Here is a 17969-nt window from a genome sequence, read left to right on the forward strand (position 1 = left end):
GTCTTTTGTTCTTTCTTTCTGCTTTTTGTGTTGTCTTCTAAATTGTTACAAAATTTTTGTTACTTTTTCTTCAATTTCTGGGACATCTCAGGCTTGACAACGAATTTATGTCATTTTACATAAAGGTATGATTAAGTTAAAAAGGTAGGGTACAATTTTATGTCATGAAATAGGAAGATGATAAGAAGTTTCCCATAAAGACTAGGAGTAGTGGAAAAGGTAAAGTCTTTACTCGTTTTTAAGGACCACAACAACCAAATTATGTGAGCTATCAATAAAATGTAACTCTAACTTAACTTGTCCAAGTTTTAACTTTTTAGTTTTTGATTTTGTAGTAGTAAATTTGACACTCCTAAGTTGGTTTTAAGTATTAATGTTGTATATTTTGTCACAACAAAGTAAGATGTTAGCGTGTTAAGTAGGAAAATAAGAACTGTGAGGTCGGTCATTGCCATTTCAGGTTCAACTCACTGTCAAGGGAAAAAACAGAAGGAAACAAAAGAAAGAAAGTGGACACAAAAATTGCTGGAAATTTCAAAGAAGTTGGACCCCTTTGAACAATGATCCTGCATGTGAACTTCATTAGAAGTTGGACCCATTCACAATAAAATCTTTTAAGTAGTAAAAATATAATGACTTTAGTTTTTTCTTCGCCTTTTTGGTCAAGGGCCAAGTTAAGTCTTCTTGCCTTTTTCAGTGCTCTTTAATTTCTAACCTAACTTGAACTTCTTAGATTTTTATGTAATACTAGTAAAGTTGACAGTCCTAATATGGTTTTTAAGTATTAATGTTGTATATTTTGTCACAACTCACAACAAGGTAAGACGTTAGTGTTTAAAGTAGGAAAATAAGAACGGTGAGGTTGGTCCATGCCATTTCAGCCTGAAATAAGGGATGGCAAACGATGCGGTTGCGGGGCAAACCCGCGTAAATCCGCTAAGACTCCAACCCGCCTGCCCCGCTTAAGTGTTGTTTTCCATCATTTTGTTAGTTCTGAAATTTTCAGGTTCAATTCACTGTCAAGGGAAAAAAACCAGAAGGAAACAAAAGAAAGAAAGTGGACAGTAATGTTGCTGGAAATTTCTAAGAAATTGGACCCCATTGAACAATCCTGCATGTGAACTTCATTAGAAGTTGGACCCATTCACAATAATGTTGCAAAGACAATAACCATAAGGCAATACAAATATTACAATAAAATCTTTTAAGCAGTAAAAATATAATGACATTAGCTTTTTCTTCACCTTTTTGATCAAGGACCAAGTTAAGTCTTCTTGCCTGTTTCAGTACTCTTTAATTTCTCATAATAATGAAAAAGGTTGGGTGCAGTTGTATGACTTTAAATAGGAAGACATTAAGAAGTTTCCCTTAAAGAATAGGAATAGTGAAAAAGGTGGAATCTTGCTCTTTATTAAGCACCAGAGGTTGGGTGCAGTTGTATGACTTTAAATAGGAAGACATTAAGAAGTTTCCCTTAAAGACTAGGAATAGTGAAAAAGGTGGAATCTTGCTCTTTATTAAGCACCAGAGCCAGCCAATTATTTGAGTTATCTCACCATATATCCAAAGCTGAGAATTTTCCTGTTAGTCTTTAGCAATATTCTTTAACAATGTCTCATGCTTCATCTTCCAAAGTTTGCAAGTATGGTGCTTTTTTGAGTTTTAGAGGTCCAGATACCCGTAAGAACTTTGTGAGTCATCTCTATAATGCTTTAGAACAAAGAGGAATTGATGCTTTTAAAGATGATGAGCGGTTAGAAACGGAAAAATCTATTTCTAATGAACTACTGAAAGCCATAGAAGAGTCCAGATTTTCCATTGTGATATTTTCAAAAAGCTATGCATCCTCAAGATGGTGCTTAGAGGAGCTTGCTCACATCATAAAGTGCCGAAATGAATTGGATCAGATTGTGATTCCAATTTTTTATGATGTGAGTCCATATGATGTAAGCCATCAAAATTCACCATTCGCTGAGTCGTTTTCCCAACACGAGGAAAAACACAAAGATGATTTGGAGAAGGTTCAAAGATGGAGAGAAGCATGTAAGCAAGCTGGGAAAATATCAGGGTACCATTTACAAGTGCAAGTAAGATTTCTTTCTTTTGTTTTTTCTGTTCTGTTTGTTTTTCTTGACCTCTTCTTTATTTTGTACCATATCCTTTTTTCTTCTTCTTATTTGTAATATTCCTGTTTTGCAATTCAAGAAACAGATGTTTTTATTGTTTTGCAAGAATCATTTAAAGTAATAAAATAAGGTACAAAAATAAAATAGAGCATACACTAGGGTGCAAAATGTAAACAACTCTATAATCTTATTTGATTTCTAAAGTTCGATTTACATAGTTGTTGTTCATTGTAACGTATAGGGATGAGGCAGATTGCATCACAACGGTTGTTGATTACATATTACCGAACATTATTTTACCCGTTTCGGAAAGCTTAGTGGGTACTCAAATTGACAAAGTAATCTCATTATTACATATGAAATCCGATGACGTTTGTTCCGTTGGAATATGGGGAATGGGCGGTATTGGGAAGACAAAAATTGCAAGTGTTATATATGAGAGATCATCAATTTGAAGCTTATTGTTTTCTTGATGATGTTGGAGAAATGTGCCGAAAAAAGGGACTTAAGTGGCTACAGAAAACTCTTATCTGCAAGTTATTTGGAAAAAAGATGAATGTAACTAGTGAATGTGATGGAACCATAATTATAAAGAATGGGCTTCGCTGGAAGAAAGTTTTGCTCATTCTTGACAATGTAGACCATCTATGTCAACTAGAGTTTATAGTTGGAGGGACAGAGTGGTTTGGCAGGGGTAGTAGAATTTTGATTACTACAAGAGACAAGCACCTGATAACCACTCATGTGAAGGAGGATAAAGTATATGAAGTCCTACTATTATCTGAGACTGAAGCTCTTGAACTGTTTTGCATGCATGCTTTCAAAAGAAAATCTCCAGAGAGAGATTTTGCGGAACTTTCAAGTGAAGTGGTGAAGTATGCTGATGGACTCCCTTTAGCTCTTAAAGTTTTGGGTTCTTCTGTTTATGGACGAAACAAAGAGCATTGTAGACAAATAATTGATAGATTGAAGAAGATCCCTAATGATGACATTCTAGGAAAACTTAAGATTGGTCTTGATGGGTTGAATAAAGATGAGATGAGAATATTCCTAGATATCGCATGCTTGTACAATCATAGATCAAGAGATGATGTGGAACGAATACTTAAGAGTTGTAGTATTGACTTAATAGGAATAAATTACCTCATCGAAAAATCTCTCTTATCCATCAGAGGTGGCTACAGGTTTGAGATGCATAATTTGATAAGAGGAATGGGTGAAAATGTGTCAAGGGAAGAGTATGCAAACAGCAGAATATGGCTTTCTGAGGAGGTTCATGACCTTTTTACTGGAAAGTTGGTAAGGAATATTATTACTAAATTGATAATTTTGCAAGCTCGTAGTATTGCCACTTTGTTCCGTTGAGTTTTCTGTTTCATTTTTTTTATTTCCTGGGCAAATAGATATTTGTTTCTTTCTTTACAGAAACCAAAAAAGGTGGAAAGCCTATGTATCCCAAAAGGTTACCGTTTTGAAGATGATCATGTAAATCATAGCAAGGTATTCAAGAGGATGCAAAACTTACAGGTATTGATACTTGGTCATGAAACTATTTGCTCGGATAGCGCTATCACTTATCTTCCTTCTAGCCTGCGGTGTCTGGAATGGCCGAACTATCCGTCAAGTTCATTACCGGAGGGGTTTGAACCATCACATCTCGTCAGCCTTAGATTATTTAGAGGTCGGGTTGTCGAACTTTGGTCAATATCAAAGGTATACTTGTGATTTCTCTCTCTCTCTCTCTCTCTCCGAAACAACATAACTCTAGAACTATGGTGACATATCTGGTCCAAACCTTAAAAATTGATGCATGTCCCGTTTGAGTTAAATAAATTGTGAATCAAAGATGGGTGAAGAAACTTTGTTCGTAGGAGCAAACATAATACATAAATCTGCTGCGAAGCATGCAAAAGGACTTAAACATGCTGTATACTTGTTTCTGTAATTCATCTTTACTACATCCATATTTATGTATTATGAATCTTCAAAATGAAGAAAGGATTTAAATACATTCCATCCGTATATGTTGTAAGCTTTAAATTTGAAACGACAAAAGGATGGAACCATTAAAAGCAAATATGTCTATGTTTGTTTTCTATAGGAACAGGGTTATAAATAACTTAAAATGAAGTACTTTATCACAAAGAATAGTAAAGAAACAGTTTTCACGTGAAATGCTTTTGATGTTTTGATTTTAAATTTTCAAATATTAGATCTCAAATGGTGATTTGTTTCAAAGTTCTCATACAAAATAATGGAATAATAATTATGAAATTGTTACAATTATAGAACATCTTGTATATAAACTCGCTTTTGTGTAATTTACATCTTCTAATTATAATCTACAAAATAAGGAGCTTGAAATAAATGTGTTGATAGGTCAATGCAATTAAATTAATCAGTCCACGATATAAATGCTACATTAAATAAATGTTCTAATATCCACAATTAAAACCAATCTTTTTTTGCTAATCACTCCCTTGAAAGTGAATCTAAAACTTACAAATACAAACTTCATCACAAAATCAAACATATAATCTCTCCCTTTCTCTCTGACAGCTTTCTTTTCCCAATTAATCTTCAAAATATATAGGTGGAATCGAACTAAGTTGACATTCACGAACTAAAATAAAGTACTTTATCACAGAGAATAGTAAAGAAACAGTTTTTATGTGAAATAATTTTAATTTTTGGATTTCAAAATTTGTAAAAAATTAGATATCAACTGGAATTTCTAGCGAAGTCCTATTACGAATAATGAAATAATAATTCCGAGCAAATTGTTAGTATAATTGTATAATTTACTTCTTGCTATTATATCTACCTAATAATAACTTGCAAGCCCCAGGGGACTCCATCACGGCGTAAGCCCTATAAATATTTAATTTTCGGAAAAGGGCCAAAAATGCTCCTAACCTATTGAATTTGGCTCAAGAATACCCTCCTTCCACCTATTGGACCAAAAATACCTTCAATGTTATCTTTTGGCTTTAAAATACCCCTAACCTATTGAATTTGGCTCAAAAATACCCCCCCCCCCCCCTTCCACTTATTGGACCATTAATGCACTCAACATCTTTTTTTTTGGCTTAAAAATACCCTTAACTTGAATTTTGCTTAAAAATACCCTCCTTCCACCTATTGGACCATTAATGCACTCAACATTTTTTTTTTTGGCTTAAAAATACCCCCACCCTATTGAATTTGGCTTAAAAATACCCTTTTTTCACCTATTGGACCGTTAATGCACTCAACATCCTTTTTTTTTTTTTGGCTTAAAAATACCCCTAACCTATTGAATTTGGCTTAAAAATACTCTCCTTCCACCTATTGGACCATTAATGCACTCAACATCTTTTTTTGGCTTAAAAATACCCCTAGTCTATTGAATTTGGCTTAAATATACCCTCCTTCCACCTATGGAACCATTAATGCACTCAACTTCTCTTGCTAACATATTTGTTAATGGAATCTAAAGGTAGTAACTTGGAATCTGATAACGTCCAAATCCACTCCTCAAAGAGAAAGTGTACACTCGCAATATAATTTACTCAACTATGAGTCGGGGTCGAATCCCACAGAGAACAATATAAAGGCGATTAAGAAAGTTAAGGATTTATCACCAACTAAGCTAAGCCAAACACTTTTTCAATATTTGATTTTTTATTTAAAAACTAACAAAGATAAAATTAAACTAAAAAACAAGTAAAATGATCAATGGCCACAAGCATGGATACAAGGGAAATTACTCTCAAATAATGATCCAATGTATTTTACGATTTTACAACTAAGAGTGAGTTTATGTTAATAGATAATGGTTTCTCAAATCTTATTGAAAGTCTTCCAACCAAATCAATGAATTTCACTCTAAACTTTTCCAAGCCTTAGAGTGTGATATTAAGCACAACAAATTGAATCTCAAGTTAACTATCATATTCCTAGCTCAAGTTATTAGATGAGGTTTAAAGCCTCAAATCCTTGCTATTTACTCTTTTCCTAACCCTTAACTCTCTTTTCCAAGCAAAGTAAAGGTAACTGGGCACAATTAATGTCTGCAACCATTAAGAGACATGAAATCTTGAAGAATAAATAGAGGAACATTAACCCACTTAATCAAGAATAAAAATCATTTAATACATAAGCATAGCAAGAGATATAATCCAACTTTGCAAATGAATATGTCCATAAACAAGATCAAAATGATGAAATAAAATGCTACACACTTAGATATATATTACAAAGCAAGAGGTGAAGAAATGGGTAAAGAATTTCTCATTGTGTGCTTCCAAATCTTCAAACCCTAGGTGTAGTTTCTTGCTTCAAGCTTGGAAGATGGTCAAAGATGATAATAAAATCTCTCAAGTGTTGCTTTTATAGTCCCCAGAAATTCCCCAATAAAAAGTGACTAAAATGGCCTTCAAATTTCAGATTTTCAGATTTGTATTTCCAGCCACTTTTTGCACTTTTAGCCAATTTTCTCATTTTCTTCAATTTGACCTCTTTTTGACTTGTTTTTCACTTGATTTCTTTCCGATCACTTCTCAAGCATGTAAAACCTATAAAATAGAAGAAAACGATATTAAATGTACTATGTTCTCAATCAAACAAGTCAAAAGTCTAAGATAAAGAACAAATAAGTTGGAAAATACCAACTTATCAAACCCCCAAACTTAAACTATTGCTTGTCCTCAAGCAAATCAAAACTTACAATTCCCTTCCAAGGACTCAACTCAATAGTGCACCAATATTATACCAAGTCAAAAAGGTCCACTTTAAGCGCAAAAACATGACTTTGATTGGTACCAACAATTAATCCAAGACATGAATCACCATAACTTCTCAAAAAAATCATTCATTTCAAGAGCTTAAACACCAAGTTAATCAAAGTAGCAATCAAGTCATGACACTAAAGCTTCAAAATTTGTCTCATTATCACAAAACAACTTTCTTTTGTTCATTCCTCTCAATTGGAAAATGGAACAAATTCACAACTCAAATTCTCATGTGCCTTCACACTCAAGAGAGAATCCCACACTTAGAAAATGCAATTCAAAACATAAATGGGATATCAAATGGAAAGAATTAACCCTCTTCTCTCACAAAGATGTTCAAATGCACAAGTAGTACCATAAGCTTGCCCTTCATGTATTTCTCCACTACTAATGTAGACACAATCAATTAGGACTTAAATCATTGTAATGTAGGCTTTTGGTTAAGGTAGGGGCATAATTTGGAAATAGTGACTCAAAAACCTCCCTGAGCACTACAATTTTCAACAATCAAAGCATACTTTCTTCCGTTTCTACTATGTTTCAGACATTAGCTAAAAGACCAATATTATCCAAATTCATTAGCGTAAACAAAAAACCCAAATCAGTTATTGGATTTTTTCGATGATTCCACAAGAAATTGAATTGAATAACAACTAATTACTGTAAGAATTAACAATAGATAAATTGTGGGTCAGAAATTGGATTTTCTTTGATAATTAATCAACCATTGGTTTTAGGGGCATTTTTAAGCCAAAAAATTATATTAAGGGCATTTTTCGTCCAATATGTGGAAGGAGGGTATTTTTGAGTCAATTCAATAGGTTAGGGATATTTTTAAGCCAAAAGATAACCTTGAGGGCATTTTTGGTCCAACAGGTGGAAGGAGGGTATTTTCGAACCAAATTCAATAGGTTATGGGCATTTTTGGCCCTTTTCCGTTTAATTTTCAATATCTTAAAAAGTAAAATCTAAAAAGAAAGTACGATATTAAAGAGGTTTTATTTTCATTGTTAAATTAAAAGAGCAGAAATATATATTTAGATTTTAAGATAATTATGTATTTCCAAAACAATAGCTACAACCAACGTTCTGAAAACAAACTTTTCCGTCAATTCTGTCACAACCTTCTCTTATCTTCTCTTTATTTTTTCCCACAAAATAGAATCGCATATTTCATAGAAATTTTATGTGTTTTATGAAACAGAAATTGAGCAACTTGAAGCATTTGGAGCTAAGCGAGAGCCTTGGGTTAACAAAAACCCCTAATTTTGGTGATATGCCAAACTTGGACACACTAATTTTACAGGGGTGTAACAATTTGGAAGAGGTTCATCCCTCTCTTGGACATTGCAGAATGCTTACAAAATTGTATTTGATAAATTGTGGCAAACTTAAGAATCTTCCAAAATTGGTGGGGTTTTTTTTACTTTATTTTTTACCCATAAAATAGAATTGCATATTTCATACAAACATTTCATACAAACATTATGTTTTATATTTTGTAATTTTATGAAAACAGGAATTGAGCAACTTGAAGCATTTGATTCTAAGCCAGTGCGGTAGATTAACAGAAACCCCTAATTTTGGTGATAAGCCAAACTTGGAGACACTAATTTTACAGGGGTGTAAGAATTTGGAAGAGGTTCATCCCTCTCTTGGACATTGCAGAATGCTTACAAAATTGTATTTGACAAATTGTGGCAAACTTAAGAAGTTTCCAAAATTGGTGGGGTTTCTTTTCTTTATTTTTTACCCATAAAATAGAATTGCATATTTCATACAAACATAATGTTTTATATTTTGTAATTTTATGAAAACAGGGATTGAGCAACTTGAAGCATTTCATTCTAAGCAGGTGCGGTAGGTTAACAGAAACCCCTAATTTTGGTGATAAGCCAAACTTGGAGACACTATATATATTTGAGAGTGAGAATTTGGAAGAGGTCCATCCATCTCTTGGACATTGCAGAATGCTTAATTTTTTGCATTTGTGGGGTTGTGAAAAACTTAAGAAGCTTCCAAATTTTGTTACCATGGAATCTCTTGAGACTCTCCACCTCTTCAGATGCACAAGTTTAGAAGAATTTCCAAAAATCTGTGGAGATATGCGGCGGTTATCAACACTCTGTGTAGAATCCCCCTGGATAAGAAGCCTACCCCCATCTCTCAGCAACCTTGGACATTTGGAATTGAAAAATTGTAAAGTTATTGGAAGTATTCCGGACACTATCCGAAATCTTAAATATCTCTCGATTGAAGGTTGCAGTAAACTTGCAACGCTGCCAAACAGCCTCTTTGAATCAGGTCAATTGGAAGAGATTCATATAAACAAATGTTCTGAATTGGAAGAGCTCCCCATATCTCTTGGAGTTCAAAAGAAGCTTGTTGAGTTAGTCTTAAAAGGATGTGAGAACTTAAAGAAGCTTCCAAGCTCTATTCAGGCGGAATCCCCTAGAGAACTCGAGATATCTAATTGCCCAAAATTAGATACATTTCCAGAAATCAACGGAGATATGCATAGCTTAAAAGAACTGACCATAAAATCTACTGGGATAAGAGAACTGCCTTCATCCATTGGGAATCTGAGTGGCCTCACTGAGCTCTATTTAAAAGGTTGTGAAGATCTTGTAAGTCTACCAAACAGCCTCTGTAATTTGAAGAATCTTCGAAGTCTTATCCTCTTGGGATGCAGAAAGCTAGAGAAGCTTCCCGAAAAAATGGGTGATCTGCAAGCATTACGGACACTTGATGCAAGCGAAACTGCAATCAACCAACCACCTCCCTCCATTACCAGTCTTGGCAACCTGACGAAGTTATGTTTCTCACATCAACAACAAGTTCAACACTCCTCGAGTTTCGTCTTGCATCAAGTATCAGGTTTATCCTCCTTGATAGAACTTGATCTTAGTAATCGCAACATATTGGGTGGACTTCCTGAGGATTTAGGATCTTTGCAATCTTTGGAATGCTTAGATGTTAGCGGAAGCAATATTTCTTGTTTACCCAAAAGCATCAAAGAACTCTCACAGCTTAAAACCCTGGACGTGCAATTCTGTCAGAATCTTAATGAACTGCCAGGAGAGCTACCCCCAAATTTAAAGGCGCTACGTGCAGATTATCTTTTAGACTCGAAGAGCATCAGAGATCTAATAAATCAGTGTCTTAAGTTGTGTTATCTCCAGATATCATGGGGTGGTTATGAAAATTCCGAATGCCAAGTTAATGTGTTGAAGTCCCTACAACATTTAACTAGGACATGCATCCAGGTTTTTATCTCTCCCTCACATATATGAATGTTGAATGTTCTTGTCCAATTGATTTCTATTAATAATGATTTCTGTGCAGTACTGTGACTTCCACCAAAGGGATTATTTTAGCATTTTTTTTCCCGAAGTCAGAATTCCAGAGTCGTTCCGTTATGAGCTAACAAATCAAGAGAAGATCTCTATTAATCTGATCCCATCTTCGTATACCGATAAATTCACGGGAAATGAAGTATGTTCGGGAATTCGCCTGAGTATGGCGAAGGAAGCAGTGAATAACGCAAAATCACGAGCTCTTTCCGATTCGGCAAAAAGATACTACAGTAAAACTGAAATTGGCTGCTCTATGATACTTGAGCAACCAGAGCCATCACTCGCTTCTAGTTCGCAGGCGTCTGCTGACCATGATATTGCCATAGATAGGGGACTATATTTAGAGTATGAGAATAAAGCTCTAGAGGTGGATCAAGCAGGAGTGGCAGTGCAAAATGAATCTGAACCTCAGAATGTTGAGCTGATTAGAGTTTGTGATAGCCCATCAAGGAAAAAAGGCGATGCTTCAAGAAAGAGAAAGAGAAAAAGAAAGAGATATAGAAACAAAAAGAGAAAGACAGCAAAATTGGATCACTGAAACCTTTGCTAGCAAAAATGGGTGACTGAAAGGAGAAAATCGAGGTTAGCCTTGAAAATATCTTGAGAATTCTTGTGTTCATACGTATTTTTACCATTAATTTCATGTTTCTGTGATGTAGGAACTAGGAAGCATCTATCCAATCAGACATTCAAAACAAAGAAGACATAATGATCAAAGTCAAATGCCAGGAGCTATGTAAGTAAGCACTCGTTTCCTTGAGATAAGAGTGGAAGGGAATCTTCTTGCCATTAAAAGTTTGGTTACTCCATTATTTTCATTTTTTTTTTACCATTTTGTCGAGAAAGGTGCCTGATATTGCTATGGTCGTTCTTCTTTTTTTTTTTTTTTTTTGGTTGCTTTAGTCATCTCCTGTGTCTCTTTCAGTATAGCTAAACACAAGGTACCTGGTGATATCATTCTCAGGTAACAGGGCAATTCTACTTGTTTTAATTTTTCCCTTTGGATTTTGTAGTGGTATGGACGCTGTAAATTGTTTTAAAATGATAGCCTATACTATTATAGACAAATACATGGATTTTATCGTTAGATTCGTGCTATGTGTCTCGTGTATACTTGATCGCATGAAATATTTTTTTGCTGCTGCAGATGGGCTATTCCATTTTATGGTCTAGGTACCGTTGCTTGTCCTACTGCAAAGGTATCTTTAAGCAACTGGTTCCCCCATCAGAATTTCCAAAGTCAAAATGAAATTTATTCATAGTAATTTTGGAAATGAATTTTAACCTTTAAGTACTGTTGCTTTTCCTGCTGCAAAGTCCCAAACTCTTTCCAGTTCCACGCGAGGAGATGTAGTAACAAACTGAAATTGGCTGCTCCATGGTATTTGAGCAACTAGAGCCATCATGCACTTCTGGTTCGCAGGCATCTGCTGAGCATAATTGCAACATACAAGGACTACATTCGAGCTACGAGAATGAAGATGTACAGGTGGATCAAGCAGCAATGGTTTTGTTTTGCATCAAGTATCAGGTTTGTCCTCCTTGACTGAATTTGATATTCGTAATTGCTATATATTTGATGGACTTCCTGAGGATCTTGAATCTTGGCACTCCTTTCTATATGCAGATTGTCAATAGAAGCGTGCCAATGGGATATTCTGGATTCTACTTCTTAACCTTGGATTGTATGTAGCAGATCATGTCTTCCAGGTTCTGAATTTGTTTTCCCTCCTTGTTGCAGCTTTCATTTTATATCTTTAATGTGATGGATTGAAGATGATTCGCACAACGCATTTATTTGTCCTTCAGTAGAGAAAGTGGTGCATTATGGTTAGCTGCTCCTTTTATCTCTATTTTTAGATACTAGAATTGAATCTTGTCTCAACAGGGAGACATCCTTATTATCTTTTTCATTTTGCCATTCAGATGGTCAATTCAGAAAATCTGCAATTGCTAAGTTTGTTTCTGCCAACAAGCTTCCTTTAGTGACAGCTTTTACTAAAGAAGCACCAGAATACATAGTGTAATTTGTGGGATGACGCCTGGGGTATTCGAGTACTTGTTTTCAAGAATTCAAAAGGTACCGATACTGCATTAGTAATGAATGATTGTTAGCATAGGAGAAATTTGGTATATATTGTTAGTACATCAAAATTTTGACATTGTGATCTTATTTAATGACTCAAATACCTATGTACTTCTCATATGGAAGAGATTTTAATTGTTATTACTAAAAAGTGAAAGTCTTTAATAGGTTCTGGATTTAAGCAGTGTCTAATTAACTTCCAAATTTAGAAATTTCTTCTCTATCTTTATGACTTTTGTCCTTATAGATAAATTTATGATCTTGCTACACTTGACTTGACTATAGAGTTCAAGGTTCTTTACTTCTGAGATAGAAAAGCAGTTTGGTTAGCTTCCTCATTTCCCATTCATATTTTCTTGAATAAACATTTGGTTGTCAAAATATAGGTCTTGGTTTATTTTATGTACAAGAAATAAGAAATTCATTTATAATTTCCAGAGAGGTACTTGACTATCTAAATTAATGTATACCTTTTTATCTAAGCTTTCTGAAAAGACCATGAAGTTTTGAATTGGGAAAGTAAATCACTTTGTTAAGCTGCTCAAGTATAGAGTTGCTAAATATTTGTATGATATTGTGCAATGAAATGTTAATGTATTTGTATACTTTTTAGAAAGAATAACTTACTCTTTAAGGTCTCTTAACATTTATTTGTTTGCTTCCTCTTAGCAGTATATGACTCGGTTCAAACAGCAGTGAAGTTGTGAAGGTTAATCATCTAATGGACTTCAGAACCTTGTTAATCTTTGTTGCATTATGCCCTGCATTTTCAGCGCAAACAATTAAAGATACAGAACTAATGATTGATGCATCTGTGAAAATTGCACAAACAGATGCTAATTACATTTGTGCTACCATTGATTGGTGGCCAAAAGAGAAGCGTAATTACAAGAAGTGTCCTTGCAGCTTGGCATCTATTATAAATTTGGTAAGATCCTACTAGCTTGTTATTGAAGGGATATGTTGTTCTTCAATATTAAAAGTATAAATATCTTATTGAGTTTCTGATTAAGGAATGACTGGTGAGTGTTCATAAATGTGTTTTGCTTTGTCAGGATTTATCTCATCCATTTCTGGAAAATACTATACGAGGTTTGCACGTACCATTAACCATAATTTTAAGTTAATTCCAAGTTTTTTCTGTTATTAGTTATTACCATAATTAGCAAACTAGACTTCTTTCTCTATGTCTCTTAAATTTTTACTCTTATTATGATTTACATTTGTTGGTGATACAGCTTTCAAGGGTTTGATATTATGGCTGGAGGTTCTTTACAAGACCAAGTAATATATGGTATACGCAGCTTAAAATCTCCTTGCCATTCATTCACCAAGCAGAAGGATGGGTTGTTTGGATTTTCTAAGGGATGTTTACATATGCACAGATGGGATGAGCTAAACGGCCTTTTCAAGAAGACAGGGTAAGATATGTAAAATCTGTCCTTCTCTATTGCATTCAACAATATAAGCATGTAACCACGTCTTGGCTAATAATACACGAGAGTCCAAGTTTGGTTGATGTCCAAATCTGACAACTTTCATCTCTTCAAATGACTCTTTGAAGGTCTAAATTGATGGCAATTGGAGTGTTTCACATCCAACCAACCAGAAATCTGACACTAGTAAAATCTACCATAATCTGCAGCTCTTTGGTTTGCACCTGAAAATTGATGAGTGAATACATGGTGAACTTAAATAGATAGTTTTTGATATGTCCCTCTGCTGAAACATCCTGAATAGCACCCATGACTCTTTAATGTCACTACTTTTAAATCCTGAATTGCATCCATACTCCAAGAAACCTAAATATGTAGAATACTGTACTTTGAAATCTCATTTCTTTTTATACCGCGTGACTATGACTTATCACAAAAAGATAAAGTAATTACTCTAGGACTCTCAAAAACTTACCATGATTCTAAAAATTCCCCCCTTGAAGTTCATTTGAGTTCCACTGCTTTTGCTGCAGAGCACTTGTGACTTTTGGCTTGAATGCACTGTATGGGAGACGACGGACCAATAGGCATGTGTGGGTAAGAAATTGGGATTCCAGTAATGCCCTTGACTTCATAAGATACACTGTTGCCAAGGGCTACCAGATACACTCGTGGGAACTTGGTATAATTTCTGGCATAATTCTTTCTTCTTCCAAATTTATGTAAAATTCTCCTTTACCAGAGAGGTTCCTTTCCTCAATCATGCTTTTCTGGTTTTGCAGGAAATGAATTGAGTGGTAATGGGATTGGTGCGAGTGTTAATGCTGTACAGTATGGAAAAGATGCTATCCAGCTGCACAATCTCATAAGCCAAGTATATAAGAATTTCCACGGACGTCCTCTACTATTAGCACCAGGAGGATTCTATGGTGCTGAGTGGTTCAGCAAGCTCCTGAAGGTTTCAGGACCTGGCACTGTCAATGCCTTAACGCATCATATTTATAATCTTGGCCCGGGTGAGCTAGTGCAGATCTTTTTTCACTTTAAACTCATAAAAACATTAATGAAATCTTAAATGTTTTTGTTTATGACACTTGGTCTCCATATTTCTGTTATTTGAATTATTTTGTTGGTAAGAGCATTTGAGATAATAGAAAGCTGCATACAAATGCTTTTTGCTGGTCAATTGAATTAATCATGTTTTCGTAATATGTTAGTTTTGAAGTTTAACAGGTCTAATCTTATACTTTAATTACATTCTTGAAAAATTGACTGCTCCAATCTATATCTTCATGTGTAATTGTTCAAAAGACTCTAGAAAAGAGATTTATCATTCTGGTTTATTCTTATGTAGTTTCTTTCAGTTGAGGCCTCTTTTTAGTTACTTCTACATTTGTCAATTTTATGTAAGTCACTATATCCGGTCGAACTTAATTTCTTATTACTATCTGAAATGAAGAATAAAAGGATAAAGTCCCTATTATTCTCTTGGTTCTTAAAATTCTCCTATCTTAGTCTCACTGGACAGTTTCACGTGCTTATGGACAATTTTAATGATCATCCTCAAACGATTCTCAATTTAGAGAATTCATGAAACTGTAAGAATCTTGATAGTCAACAGTACAAATTTAAATCATCCATTATGTTTTGTTGCCAAACGGTTTTTATGTGGGAACTCCGGACTGTAGATGTTTTGTTGTATACATAGTGTGATATCACTGCGTGCATTATCTAGATCTCAGCGCTGAAAATTATTAATATTAATAAAGCAGAAGTGTTCTGTTTCAGGGTCCGATCACAAGCTTGTGGATAAAATTTTAAATCCTGAATACCTGAATAAACTATCAGATACATACCGCAGTCTTACTCAAACCATTGAAAGGAATGGTCCCTGGGCTTCAGCTTGGGTTGGAGAATGTGGTGGAGCCTACAACAGTGGAGGTCCTAATGTGTCTAATGCCTTCGTAGATAGTTTTTGGTAAATTTTCTTGCTTAATTTGATTTATAGTATTAGCTAGCAGTCAAGTGAAACAATTCCAGAGACCATAATTCAGGCAGGTGGTATGATTTTTCATTCATGCCTGGCCTTTAATACGGAATATAGGTACTTAGATCAGCTCGGGATGGCAGCCAAGCACCGTACTAAAGTATACTGCAGGCAGACTTATTGGTGGAAATTATGGGCTCCTTGATACCAAAACGTTTGATCCAAATCCTGATTATTATAGGTGAGGTGCTTGACTACTTTATTCAAGTTGACTTCGATTACTAAAAGGGGCAGGTTGTGAATTTTGTATATTTCTGTTTTAGGTCCTTGAGAATCTAATCAAAATTATTTGGTCTTTCCATTTCAATTCAATACAGTGCACTTCTCTGGAATAGACTGATGGGAAAAGAAGTTCTTGATGTTAGCAGCAAAGGATCACCACATTTGCGCTCTTATGCCCATTGTACAAAAGATAGAGTAAGAGAGCTGTGTATATTCTGATTCATTTATGTAACCTGATATGCATTAATATATTGAAAAATTATCTTAATAGTAATTGCTTTGATGGTTCTCCAAGAGGAATTATTGCGTTTAACTTTAAAGAATGTCTGCTGCACAAGCCATTATGTCAATCTAACATGTTGAGTAGGCTCAAACATCACATATGCTCTTAGTTAGACCAACAAAATGCGATTACTAAGTTCTGACACATAAGGACCATATGCTATTTAGGTTTGTGAACCCTGCAGGGGAAGTTATCACTAGATTTAGCTAGATGTTACATGTTTCACTGCTTCTTCCTTTTGTAGGCTATGTGATAAGCCTTAGTGAGTTTTCTTCTCCTGAGAGAACACTGACTCAGTAATCCTTATCCGCATCCGGTGTTTGTATCAAACCAATTAATGCATGATGTGTTTTTTCATACATACATTTATCAATTAACCATGGTTAAAAAATGTGTTTTTCAACTTTGATTTTTCATTGTCAAGGTTAGAATGTTTGGTTTGGTGCAAACACTGGGTGCAAGTAAGTTCCACTGACTCTGGCATTTGCCTTAGTTCATAAACCAACCTTCATATTCTTGCACATCAGAATTGCAGCCAATGCTCCTAAATTATGCACTAGGCTGCTTATATTTTGCTTTGTTCTGAAAAATGGATCATCCAAAATGAAGGATTATACTATATTCCTCCTGTGCATATATCAAATGACCCAATTTAGTGTCACTTAGTCCACTTCCTAGTCCACTTCCTTCTCATTTCTTGTCCTCATTATGTGCATGTGCCACTTTCTTCAAATCTCTACTTGATTATTTGCATCTCCATACTACTGCGAAAGACCAAAACCGTGTATTAACTTACTGGTGTTGCCTTTGTGCAGGCAGGTGTGGCTTTACTTCTGATCAATTTAAGCAACCAGATCCACTATGGGGTCAACATCCAATCCAGTGCAGGTACCAGCTTGCAAGTTGGTGAGAAAAAAAATCAAACGAAAAAGTCATTCGTGTGCGGTCTTTAGGAAAGTGTTTCATGGGTAGGAAGCAGATCATCAGATGTTACATTGTTGCGAGAAGAGTACCATCTAACTCCAGAAGGTAGCAACATTAAAAGCAGAAGACTGCTCCTCAATGGGAAATTATTGCAACTTACAGAAACAGAAGACATTCCAAGTTTGTCTCCAGTGCTCAAAAGCTTAAATTCTCCAATATCTATTGCACCATTGTCCATCAAGTTCATTGTATTCCCCAATTTTAATTCTCCCAATTCTAGATAAGTGGAGTATTACTGAGAGGTGAGAGCTCGCATTATAATCAGCATAACATAGATTTATCATTCATGCACTATAATTTGAATACAGTAATACCAGCCCCTTGTAGTCGATTATAATTTCACATGGAATAACTCATTATAGTATCAATAGATCAGTTCAATTTTTTTTTTTTCATCTCCATCTGCCTCTGTTACATTTCTTTTTATCCTCATTTAATATATGGTCTTGCCTTTGTGTATGTGGGTTATAAACCGGTAAGTTAGCAGAATGAAGCTTTGGATATAACTTCCAATTACAAATACAACAATATTCTCTTATTTTCCGTTTTCCTTTAAGCATAGTTGCATACATTAAAGGAGCTACAACTACATTTCTCAAAAGACTTCGGTTTTATGTTATGACAACAAAAAGATAGGATAGTAGGTCGTCCGCAAAG

General features: G+C 34.8%; 1 protein-coding gene and 1 pseudogene across 1 annotated transcript; both read left to right on the plus strand.

Annotated features, from left to right (window-relative positions):
* Positions 1-1471: 1471 nt before the first annotated feature.
* On the plus strand, positions 1472-10994 carry LOC132057992 (TMV resistance protein N-like). The gene is made up of 8 exons (XM_059450565.1): positions 1472-2179; positions 2486-3425; positions 3552-3839; positions 8103-8309; positions 8418-8624; positions 8719-10164; positions 10244-10684; positions 10914-10994. The coding sequence occupies exons 1-8, from the start codon at positions 1611-1613 to the stop codon at positions 10992-10994; spliced, it is 4179 nt and encodes a 1392-aa protein (XP_059306548.1). The 5' UTR covers positions 1472-1610.
* A 2635-nt stretch (positions 10995-13629) lies between these two features.
* On the plus strand, positions 13630-17732 carry LOC132058516 (heparanase-like protein 1; annotated as a pseudogene).
* The last annotated feature ends 237 nt before the right edge of the window (positions 17733-17969 follow it).

The sequence above is a fragment of the Lycium ferocissimum genome, chromosome 5 (assembly GCF_029784015.1).
Source record: "Lycium ferocissimum isolate CSIRO_LF1 chromosome 5, AGI_CSIRO_Lferr_CH_V1, whole genome shotgun sequence".
Taxonomy (NCBI): Eukaryota; Viridiplantae; Streptophyta; class Magnoliopsida; order Solanales; family Solanaceae; genus Lycium; species Lycium ferocissimum.

Excerpts from the sequence above, each read along its gene's own strand:
- LOC132057992 (XM_059450565.1), top strand. The coding sequence starts at position 1,611 with ATGTCTCATGCTTCATCTTCCAAAGTTTGCAAGTATGGTGCTTTTTTG. Across the intron at positions 3,426-3,551 it reads ACCTTTTTACTGGAAAGTTG|AAACCAAAAAAGGTGGAAAG; the intron begins GTAAGGAATATT and ends CTTTCTTTACAG. Across the intron at positions 8,625-8,718 it reads TTAAGAAGTTTCCAAAATTG|GGATTGAGCAACTTGAAGCA; the intron begins GTGGGGTTTCTT and ends TTATGAAAACAG.